Source organism: Medicago sativa, chromosome 3 (genome assembly GCF_051527215.1).
Source record: "Medicago sativa cultivar Bolivia chromosome 3, Bolivia_mono, whole genome shotgun sequence".
NCBI classification, from domain to species: domain Eukaryota; kingdom Viridiplantae; phylum Streptophyta; class Magnoliopsida; order Fabales; family Fabaceae; genus Medicago; species Medicago sativa.
In genome coordinates, this window is record NC_140751.1 from 61,714,230 (window position 1) to 61,726,483 (window position 12,254).

At 32.5% G+C, this 12,254-nt stretch overlaps 1 protein-coding gene and 1 pseudogene across 2 annotated transcripts; both read left to right on the forward strand.

Moving 5' to 3' along the window:
- Positions 1 to 2,017, forward strand: LOC146938913 (E3 ubiquitin-protein ligase RSL1-like). The gene is made up of 3 exons (XM_085757885.1): positions 1 to 1,044; positions 1,166 to 1,237; positions 1,679 to 2,017. The coding sequence occupies exons 1-3, from the start codon at positions 287 to 289 to the stop codon at positions 1,800 to 1,802; spliced, it is 954 nt and encodes a 317-aa protein (XP_085614011.1). The 5' UTR covers positions 1 to 286; the 3' UTR covers positions 1,803 to 2,017.
- Positions 2,018 to 2,727: 710 nt separating this feature from the next.
- Positions 2,728 to 5,597, forward strand: LOC146938914 (uncharacterized; annotated as a pseudogene). Its single transcript, XR_015030001.1, has 4 exons — positions 2,728 to 2,731; positions 3,446 to 4,193; positions 4,690 to 4,767; positions 5,346 to 5,597. The product of XR_015030001.1 is annotated as an uncharacterized LOC146938914 (transcript).
- The last annotated feature ends 6,657 nt before the right edge of the window (positions 5,598 to 12,254 follow it).

Genomic DNA, 12,254 nt, shown 5'->3' on the forward strand with positions numbered 1-12,254 from the left:
ATAATATAGATATATAGTATAGAATATATTATAGATATCAAACCCCAACAAAAATACCTACATTCCTTAATAAAAACAAAAATACTTACACGCATAAAAAATAAAAAACAATACCTTCCTTCAAAAAAAATACCTAGTAACCCTAATAAAACACAGCAAAACTTAGGATGCGTCCGCACAAATGAAAACCTAACGCAGTTCTCCCAAAAAAAGAAAAAAACCTAACACAGTTACCAATAAGAGAGAATCTGTTGCAGAAGACTGTGGTGAAGAAAAGAAGGAGCCAATGAAAGCAACCATTAGTCGTCTACTTCAACGTCTTTCGGCAAAAGGATCTCAAAACCCAATGAAGACAAAATCTCTTTCAGAAGACCGAGACGAAGAAAAGAAGGAGAATAAGCAAGCAACCACTAGGACCAACAAACAGATACAGATCAAGCTAGAAGAAAACAAAAACAAAACAAAGACAGATATCGAACAAGGCCAATCCTCAGAAATCTTCTGTGGTATATGCTTTGATTTTATAACAAACTATAATATGTTTTCAACCGGTTTATGCAATCATCCCTTTTGTAATATATGCATATCCGAGTATGCGAAGATTCAAATAAAAGAAAAAGTGGTGAAAGTGAAGTGTCCAGATCCAGAATGTTCTGTTGAACTGAAACCTGAACATTTGCAATCCATTTTACCTAACGAAATCATTGTTGATTGGGAATCTGCAAACTGCGAGGCTTCCATTGCTTTGAAGGAAAAATTTTACTGCCCTTATAAGAATTGTTCTCTTTTATTGGTGAATGACGGGGCAGGTGCTCTTACAAAATGTGAATGCCCTTCTTGTCGTAGGTTATTCTGTGCACAATGTAAAGTTCCATGGCACGCAGATATGAATTGTCAGGAATTTGAGAAGTCGGAAATAGGTCAAGGCTTAAAACAATCCGATAGGATTTTTTTGGAGTTGGCTAAAAGAAAAAAGTGGAAGAGATGTCCAAAATGCTCTATGCATGTACAGAGAACTGATGGATGTGTACATATGACATGCAGGTTGGTTTGTATAATTATATCTTACCCTTAATCATTAGTTTCACTAATTTTAAGTTTAATTAATTCTATATTGTATTAATGAAAAAATTATATAAAACTACTCAATGCCTTTTCTTTTCAGGTGTGGTTGTCACTTCTGCTACATGTGTGGTAGGGATTGGAATCTGTTTCATATTTGCAATCAAAATCCAAGGTACTATATGAAACTATTTGCATATGGAATTAGAAATAAGGCATGTAATTCTAACAACATACAGGCAAAATTACACATATACCTCACTCTAATTAAAATCACTTTGTTTACTCTTATAAATCTATGAAAGACTTGATTATATGAAACTCTTTACATATTAAATTAAAAATAAGGCATATAAGAATGCATGTAATCCTAATACCACACCGACAAAATCACACATATATTCACTCTAACAAAACTCACTTTGTTTACAATAAGCGTTCTCTATGAAAAGACTTGAAATCATTTAAAAAGCTAAAGGCACAGTTAAAATGTTTTTACAAGGTCTTTGTCAAAGAATTTTTCTTCAAATAAGGTAGAGTGTTTTATAAGCAGACATTGAAGATAAGCCACAAAGAACTGACTAATTTTATTTTAAAATGTGGTCCGATCATCCAGATGGCTGGAGGAGGCTTGTGTGCAGGCTTGTGCGCTGTTTTTAACGATGTGCCTATTTTTCGGAGCTATATATCTTTTTTTTTATTTGTTGAAGGAGCTATATATCTTATTATCTGGTTTTTAAGCTGAAACATGAGCTCAAGACTTGGAGTAAAAGTTTTTTTTTGGAGATGTTCATCTACTAGTGGATGTAGCGTTATCGATTTAGAGAATTCAGGAACAAGCTAGTACTGTATTCCTTTGGCATCTCAGATAGTTTGCAAGCTCAAGAATTACAAACCAATGCTTTATCTTGCACAATCTTGCTTATCAAGAAACTTTTTGGAAGGATAAATCCAAGGTTATATGATATTCCATGGGTGTCTAAAATTTTGCTTTCTTACATATCAGTTTCCAATATCAGACATGTTGACTATTGAACTTATTCTTTGGTACATCGGTTATTTTTATGTTTCTACTGATTTTTGCGTGCTTAGCAACCCGATTTACTTTCTGATCCCGTCTTTCAAATTTTGGGAGATTCACTATTGGATTATCGCTATTGCAAAAGCTCAATTGGAGTGTAGAAAATATAATGAGAGTTAGTTTGTGTTATAGTGGACTAAAACTTTCCATTACTTATAAATATTATAGGTTTTCTTGTTCCCTCATATGTGAGATTACTTAATTTACAACACTCTCTTCCTTGAATAATAATTATTATAATTTGAATAATTATTATAAATATTATAGGTCTTAATATAATTTGAATAATTTACTTGAATACATAATATTTTTTTGGGTATGGAATACATTAATTTCAAACTGTAAATATTTTTCTTTTACATAAGAAAATTGCGTTGATGATGTGTCAAATTTGCAAGTTTCAGTAGCACCAACAAAGAATTTTTTGTGTAATGCTGATAGAATCACGATATATAATGCTCATTTGAATGAGTGAGTTGAAGGAAAAATCATAAATGGGGTGCTTCAAATGGTGGCATCATAGTTTTCGGTTTCAAAAAGTACCGTTCAACGTCCTTGTGAGCTTAACTTAGTTGATAGGAATAATGCGTAATATATGCAAGATCCCGGATTCAAACCCCGTCCACCACAAAAAAAGTACCGTTCAATGTATTTGGAGACAAGGAAAATATAGTGGCATGCATGTTTGTTGTAAAAGGACAAAATTGTGGTCGTAAGAGGGTTCAACTTTATTGTGATCGAATTTGTGAAGTTCCTTTACATCATAGGACAACTATTAGAGAGTAGAACCTTTCTTTTGCAGCGAATGTGAAATGCTATAACATCGGCATACGAAAACATTCAAATGCTATAAAGCCAATTTTGTATATCAATGTTTGATGGTGTTAGCCTGTCACATGAACCAACTTTTGTAGGGATGTATAAAATCATCGTCCATTTATTTCAAAAAAACAAAACGTTGTTCATATTGATGAGAAATGGTTTTATATACATGATCAAGAGGTCTGAGAATTAAAATCTGAATGAATTATTTCGTGAAACAAAAAAGTCAAATTGAAACTCGGCCATTTTAAGGTACCAATTTTGAAAGTTGCAGATATGCATAATTAAGTTTACATCAGACCAACATTGACCGTATTAATTTTGCTTTATTATTTTTCACGGACCTTAGTTTTTCCAAATAAAAAGAAGAAACTTTTGATTCTCCTTGACTCTAGTAGCTGTCCAGAATCCACTCACACGATCAAATCTAAAACATCCTCCCAACTAAAACTAAAACCAAACACCAACAACAAAACCTAGCACGCCCGCCTCTGCACAAATTCATGATGAAAAACGAATACAGTCCTCCCTCGTCTCCTTCTGTTACTTTTATTTCAGCAAATGAATATCAGAATTCGTTGAAGAGAAAGTCTCTTTCCGAAGACAGCGATATTGCAAAGAAGAAGAAGACAAAGAAAGCAATCACCCCTCGTTCCCATTCCCAAGCTTGATCCTCAAAAAGCTTATGCGGTATATGTCTTGATTCTGTAATAGACTCTAAAATATTAACAACTGGTTCTTGCAATCACCCCTTTTGTATTAAGTGCATATCCAAGTATGTGAAGGTTCAAAGAAAAGAAAAAGTGGTGAAAGTTAAGTGTCCGGATCCAGAATGTTATGTTGAATTGAAACCAGAACATTTGCAATCCATTTTACCTAAAAAATTCATTGTTGATTGGGAATCTGCAATTTATGAGTCTTCTATTGCTCAGAGGCAAAAAATTCATTGTCCTTATAAGAATTGTTCTCTTCTGTTGGTGAATGACGGGCTAGAGGGTGTTACAAGTTGTGAATGTCCGTCTTGTCATAGGCTATTCTGTGCACAATGTGAAGTTCCATGGCATGCAGATATGAAATGCTGTCAATTTCAGAAGTCGAAAAAGGTTCTAGGTGAAAAACAACTTGATAAGAAATTAGTGCAGTTGGCTAAAAGTGAAATGTGGCAGAAATGTCCGAGATGTTCTATCCATGTCGAGAAAATTTTGGGATGTGATTTCATGACGTGCAGGTTCATCATTTTTATAAATTTTAACTAAAAATCTATATAATTCTTTAATTCATTATTATCACACTATATTGATTGATGAAACATGAGTTATAATGATTTCTTTTTTCTTTTTCATTTCAGGCAGGGGCGGTGACACCCCCCAGCTAGCCTGGGCACTAGCCCGGGATCAGCTACTACTCTCTTTGTACCAAGTCCAGCCCAATAGCCCTTTTCCTACTTAAAAAAAAATAAAATTGGATTTATATAGATCCTTTTTATGTATTTTTATAGATGTCTCTGCAAATAATGAGCTCAAAATTTGATTTATAGATCGAGATTTCTGTTGTTTTGTTTTTTGAGTTTTTGACACTTTAAAAATTCATAATCAATTTGTCGTTTGTCGAAAATTTATAATATTTTGTGTAAAGTCATATTTTAACGTTCTTAACACGCCATATTTTACGATAAAATTTTTGCCCAGGCTCTATAATTTTCCTGGCTCCGCCACTGATTTCAGGTGTGGATGTTACTTCTGCTACACGTGTGGTAAGAAATTAAAGGAAGATCACTCTGGTCATATATGCAAGATATCACGGTAACTATGAAACACTTTGCATATGGAATTAAATTTTATTTTGTTAAGCAATGATTAGAAATAAACGATTTTGAACCGTGGAATGATGAAGTCTTGAATTCATGACCTGTTTTATCTTTCAATGCCAAATATGTTTCGGCTCAAAGATATATAGTTGGGTTAAATACGTTGTTTGTCAATATATTGTAGAAAACAAACGTACAGTTTTCAGATGATTTGTTTGGCAATAGAAATTGATAAGTAGTTATAGGTTATAGATATTTAGATGAGTTCTACAATCACCTCTCCTGCAAAATATTTCAGGGACTAGAATATTCATCGACACACTATTTATTACTCACTCATTTGCTCTCTTGTTACTTTAAAAGGTATTTGTAAGCAAAGCAATTTAAATAATTTTTCTAGAAAATGTCAATAATGAAATGTAAAGAAATAAGTCGAAAGAGCGTATATTCTATTTACTGGATTTTGTTTTGGCCTTGTAAAGAGGGGTTTACTAAATGTTTTCTGGTTGTACATTCAAATTCCTAATGTTTAAACTGGTTTTTTTTTTATTTTTTTTTTTTATGATTTTGTAGGGCAAAGAGCATGTTACAAGTGCAAAGACAAACAAGTACATTTAGGTTTTAGGAAGCTTGTGTGGCAAACATGTAGGAAGTTTTATCTGTTGGTGATCAGAAAATAGAAGATTTGGTAACATGACATTCCAGTTCTAGTTAAAAGACTACATCAATGATGCAAACTTTCCTTTTGTCTTGTTTTTTTGTTCTTTATTTTTGGCAGTGGTACTTTTCATATCATTCGGGTTTTCTCCAGTAAAGGCGTTGTTTCGTAAGTACATTTCAGTTGGTAAAAAGGTACGAAAACATTTTATATGTTGAGGTGCGGGTTGAAATCCGCATATCTCCACTTAGTATGTAAGGATTTCGCCACTAGCCAGTCTCTCTAGAAAGAAAAAAAAAGTGAATCCTCTTGGAATGGCTGTGGACCAATCTAGACAATATTTTCAACACATTATTGATTTAATATTGATTATTCTCTAGAAAGAAGACATCAACATTACATATAACAAAACTTTTAGGAGGTTTCTCCGTCTATTAAGAATCTTTAATGGAACCTGAATAATTTCACCTTCCTCCTCTTGTGCAATCAACCAATCTGTGAAAACTTGATGACTACAAGATAAAATAACAGGAACACTATCATTGATCTTATCCCAAGCAATCCTATTACGGTTATACCACAAACTCCATGAGGATGGCACACTTTTTTCTTCTATACTCATCTAAGTTAGTAATCAAAGCGGGAAAAAATCCTTAAAATTCTGGTGCTTAGACTAGTAAATCTGCGATGCGAAAGTGGAGCCCCATAGAAGTCCAACATGCACGAATCTTTCTGCAATCAAAGAAAATGTGAATATTTGATCCATCATGCAAATTTCTTTTATTTTTCTCCATAAGATGAATAATTTCAAAAGCTTCCACGACATTGTCCACTATGGACCGATTAGGAACAAAAGCTGACTGCTCCACATAAACACTTTTGTTAAGAACATGTTTCAATCTATTAGCAACGACCTTTGATAAAGTCTAGTAGACAACACTACAAAGGATATTATAGGTAACAAATCATTCATATTAAGCGGACTACTTTAAAGATCAATGAAATATTTTATTATTGATAGAATTTGAGAAAGGTCCCTTTTCTATCCAAGTACAATGGATCTTAAAAATTTCAACTCCAGCCACAAATATCCCAAGAATTTTTATAAAAACCAGGATTCGAACCATATCAGACGCAGACCCATAAGCCTTATCTGAATCCATTTGTTTCAAGCCTAAAAAAATCCCATACTAGAGAAATGTGTTACCAAACGTACATTTTTCAGATGATTTGTTTGGCAATAGAAATTGATAAGTAGTTATAGGTTATAGATATTTAGATGAGTTCTACAATCACCTCTCCTGCAAAATATTTCAGGGACTAGAATATTCATCGACACACTATCTATTACTCACTCATTTGTTCTCTTGTTACTTTAAAAGGTATTTGTAAGCAAAGCAATTTAAATAATTTTTCTAGAAAATGTCAATAATGAAATGTAAAGAAATAAGTCGAAAGAGCGTATATTCTATTTACTGGATTTTGTTTTGGCCTTGTAAAGAGGGGTTTACTAAATGTTTTCTGGTTGTACATTCAAATTCCTAATGTTTAAACTGGTTTTTTTTTTTTTTTATGATTTTGTAGGGCAAAGAGCATGTTACAAGTGCAAAGACAAACAAGTACATTTAGGTTTTAGGAAGCTCGTGTGGCAAACATGTAGGAAGTTTTATCTGTTGGTGATCAGAAAATAGAAGATTTGGTAACATGACATTCCAGTTCTAGTTAAAAGACTACATCAATGATGCAAACTTTCCTTTTGTCTTGTTTTTTTGTTCTTTATTTTTGGCAGTGGTACTTTTCATATCATTCGGGTTTTCTCCAGTAAAGGCGTTGTTTCGTAAGTACATTTCAGTTGGTAAAAAGGTACGAAAACATTTTATATGTTGAGGTGCGGGTTGAAATCCGCATATCTCCACTTAGTATGTAAGGATTTCGCCACTAGCCAGTCTCTCTAGAAAGAAAAAAAAAGTGAATCCTCTTGGAATGGCTGTGGACCAATCTAGACAATATTTTCAACACATTATTGATTTAATATTGATTATTCTCTAGAAAGAAGACATCAACATTACATATAACAAAACTTTTAGGAGGTTTCTCCGTCTATTAAGAATCTTTAATGGAACCTGAATAATTTCACCTTCCTCCTCTTGTGCAATCAACCAATCTGTGAAAACTTGATGACTACAAGATAAAATAACAGGAACACTATCATTGATCTTATCCCAAGCAATCCTATTACGGTTATACCACAAACTCCATGAGGATGGCACACTTTTTTCTTCTATACTCATCTAAGTTAGTAATCAAAGCGGGAAAAAATCCTTAAAATTCTGGTGCTTAGACTAGTAAATCTGCGATGCGAAAGTGGAGCCCCATAGAAGTCCAACATGCACGAATCTTTCTGCAATCAAAGAAAATGTGAATATTTGATCCATCATGCAAATTTCTTTTATTTTTCTCCATAAGATGAATAATTTCAAAAGCTTCCACGACATTGTCCACTATGGACCGATTAGGAACAAAAGCTGACTGCTCCACATAAACACTTTTGTTAAGAACATGTTTCAATCTATTAGCAACGACCTTTGATAAAGTCTAGTAGACAACACTACAAAGGATATTATAGGTAACAAATCATTCATATTAAGCGGACTACTTTAAAGATCAATGAAATATTTTATTATTGATAGAATTTGAGAAAGGTCCCTTTTCTATCCAAGTACAATGGATCTTAAAAATTTCAACTCCAGCCACAAATATCCCAAGAATTTTTATAAAAACCAGGATTCGAACCATATCAGACGCAGACCCATAAGCCTTATCTGAATCCATTTGTTTCAAGCCTAAAAAAATCCCATACTAGAGAAATGTGTTACCAAACGTACATTTTTCAGATGATTTGTTTGGCAATAGAAATTGATAAGTAGTTATAGGTTATAGATATTTAGATGAGTTCTACAATCACCTCTCCTGCAAAATATTTCAGGGACTAGAATATTCATCGACACACTATTTATTACTCACTCATTTGTTCTCTTGTTACTTTAAAAGGTATTTGTAAGCAAAGCAATTTAAATAATTTTTCTAGAAAATGTCAATAATGAAATGTAAAGAAATAAGTCGAAAGAGCGTATATTCTATTTACTGGATTTTGTTTTGGCCTTGTAAAGAGGGGTTTACTAAATGTTTTCTGGTTGTACATTCAAATTCCTAATGTTTAAACTGGTTTTTTTTTTTTTATGATTTTGTAGGGCAAAGAGCATGTTACAAGTGCAAAGACAAACAAGTACATTTAGGTTTTAGGAAGCTCGTGTGGCAAACATGTAGGAAGTTTTATCTGTTGGTGATCAGAAAATAGAAGATTTGGTAACATGACATTCCAGTTCTAGTTAAAAGACTACATCAATGATGCAAACTTTCCTTTTGTCTTGTTTTTTTGTTCTTTATTTTTGGCAGTGGTACTTTTCATATCATTCGGGTTTTCTCCAGTAAAGGCGTTGTTTCGTAAGTACATTTCAGTTGGTAAAAAGGTACGAAAACATTTTATATGTTGAGGTGCGGGTTGAAATCCGCATATCTCCACTTAGTATGTAAGGATTTCGCCACTAGCCAGTCTCTCTAGAAAGAAAAAAAAAGTGAATCCTCTTGGAATGGCTGTGGACCAATCTAGACAATATTTTCAACACATTATTGATTTAATATTGATTATTCTCTAGAAAGAAGACATCAACATTACATATAACAAAACTTTTAGGAGGTTTCTCCGTCTATTAAGAATCTTTAATGGAACCTGAATAATTTCACCTTCCTCCTCTTGTGCAATCAACCAATCTGTGAAAACATGATGACTACAAGATAAAATAACAGGAACACTATCATTGATCTTATCCCAAGCAATCCTATTACGGTTATACCACAAACTCCATGAGGATGGCACACTTTTTTCTTCTATACTCATCTAAGTTAGTAATCAAAGCGGGAAAAAATCCTTAAAATTCTGGTGCTTAGACTAGTAAATCTGCGATGCGAAAGTGGAGCCCCATAGAAGTCCAACATGCACGAATCTTTCTGCAATCAAAGAAAATGTGAATATTTGATCCATCATGCAAATTTCTTTTATTTTTCTCCATAAGATGAATAATTTCAAAAGCTTCCACGACATTGTCCACTATGGACCGATTAGGAACAAAAGCTGACTGCTCCACATAAACACTTTTGTTAAGAACATGTTTCAATCTATTAGCAACGACCTTTGATAAAGTCTAGTAGACAACACTACAAAGGATATTATAGGTAACAAATCATTCATATTAAGCGGACTACTTTAAAGATCAATGAAATATTTTATTATTGATAGAATTTGAGAAAGGTCCCTTTTCTATCCAAGTACAATGGATCTTAAAAATTTCAACTCCAGCCACAAATATCCCAAGAATTTTTATAAAAACCAGGATTCGAACCATGTCAGACGCAGACCCATAAGCCTTATCTGAATCCATTTGTTTCAAGCCTAAAAAAATCCCATACTAGAGAAATGTGTTACCAAACGTACAGTTTTCAGATGATTTGTTTGGCAATAGAAATTGATAAGTAGTTATAGGTTATAGATATTTAGATGAGTTCTACAATCACCTCTCCTGCAAAATATTTCAGGGACTAGAATATTCATCGACACACTATTTATTACTCACTCATTTGTTCTCTTGTTACTTTAAAAGGTATTTGTAAGCAAAGCAATTTAAATAATTTTTCTAGAAAATGTCAATAATGAAATGTAAAGAAATAAGTCGAAAGAGCGTATATTCTATTTACTGGATTTTGTTTTGGCCTTGTAAAGAGGGGTTTACTAAATGTTTTCTGGTTGTACATTCAAATTCCTAATGTTTAAACTGGTTTTTTTTTTTTTTTTTTTTTATGATTTTGTAGGGCAAAGAGCATGTTACAAGTGCAAAGACAAACAAGTACATTTAGGTTTTAGGAAGCTCGTGTGGCAAACATGTAGGAAGTTTTATCTGTTGGTGATCAGAAAATAGAAGATTTGGTAACATGACATTCCAGTTGTAGTTAAAAGACTACATCAATGATGCAAACTTTCCTTTTGTCTTGTTTTTTTGTTCTTTATTTTTGGCAGTGGTACTTTTCATATCATTCGGGTTTTCTCCAGTAAAGGCGTTGTTTCGTAAGTACATTTCAGTTGGTAAAAAGGTACGAAAACATTTTATATGTTGAGGTGCGGGTTGAAATCCGCATATCTCCACTTAGTATGTAAGGATTTCGCCACTAGCCAGTCTCTCTAGAAAGAAAAAAAAAGTGAATCCTCTTGGAATGGCTGTGGACCAATCTAGACAATATTTTCAACACATTATTGATTTAATATTGATTATTCTCTAGAAAGAAGACATCAACATTACATATAACAAAACTTTTAGGAGGTTTCTCCGTCTATTAAGAATCTTTAATGGAACCTGAATAATTTCACCTTCCTCCTCTTGTGCAATCAACCAATCTGTGAAAACTTGATGACTACAAGATAAAATAACAGGAACACTATCATTGATCTTATCCCAAGCAATCCTATTACGGTTATACCACAAACTCCATGAGGATGGCACACTTTTTTCTTCTATACTCATCTAAGTTAGTAATCAAAGCGGGAAAAAATCCTTAAAATTCTGGTGCTTAGACTAGTAAATCTGCGATGCGAAAGTGGAGCCCCATAGAAGTCCAACATGCACGACTCTTTCTGCAATCAAAGAAAATGTGAATATTTGATCCATCATGCAAATTTCTTTTATTTTTCTTGTAACACCCTCCTTTTTATTTAATTATTTTTATTAAGTTAGAGTCTATTTATGTGATTTATTTATTTATATGAGGTGTTAGTATTTTATTATGTGACATTATTATATTATTTATTAGAATATGAGAATTATTAGAGTAAGTAGATTTGGAGATAATTTTGAGATTAGATGTCTTTTTATGATTTAGTCGATTTATTTTGATGAGTTGGTATTTACTAGAATAATATATATATGTTATTTGTTAGAGATATATTTGTTATTTGGTGTAGAAATATATTTGTTATTTGTTAGAGATATATTTGTTATTTGGTGTAGAAATATATTTGTTATTTGTTAGAGATATATTTGTTATTTGGTGTAGAAATATATTTGTTATTTGTGAGAGATATATTTAATTTAGAAATAAATAAGATTATGAGGATTATTAGTGTGAGTGGAATTGGGGGTTAGAATAGAAAGAAGAATAAGTTGTTGGGCCTAAATAGATTTGGGAAGAATATTTTAGTATTATAAATAGAGAAGCTTAGGTTGGAAAGAGTTTACCTTAAACCGTTTTTTGGAAAAGAGGAGAACAAGAAAGAAGAGAAGAGAAGAGAAAAGTCAAGAGAAGAGGAGAAGACCTTAGGAAAAGAACGCTGCTGCTGATTCAGGAATTAATCTAAGGTAAGGGTGAGACTATCTTTCACTAATATTAAGTCTGTAGGTCATTAGATTGCATCTAACATGTTTTAGGATGAGTTGTGAGAATTTGAGAAATTAGGATTTGAGTGAGAATTGATGATTAGATGATGGAAAACTACTTAATTGATGTAAGGGGGAGTCTTTATTCATTATAGGGTTGTATGAACATATGATAGTGAAGGGTATTGTTTTTCATTTTTTTTAACTATTTTTGAATGAATTCATATCAAAATTCCCGTCGCTTTATGTTTGATTTATCCTGATTTTATTTTATGTAAATTATGTTGTTTGATTGATATATACTTATTATCGATGATTGTTGCTTTATGTCTTCGTCGATGA

Excerpts from the sequence above, each read along its gene's own strand:
- LOC146938913 (XM_085757885.1), top strand. The coding sequence starts at position 287 with ATGAAAGCAACCATTAGTCGTCTACTTCAACGTCTTTCGGCAAAAGGA. Across the intron at positions 1,045-1,165 it reads TGTGTACATATGACATGCAG|GTGTGGTTGTCACTTCTGCT; the intron begins GTTGGTTTGTAT and ends TTTTCTTTTCAG. Across the intron at positions 1,238-1,678 it reads ATTTGCAATCAAAATCCAAG|ATGGCTGGAGGAGGCTTGTG; the intron begins GTACTATATGAA and ends CCGATCATCCAG.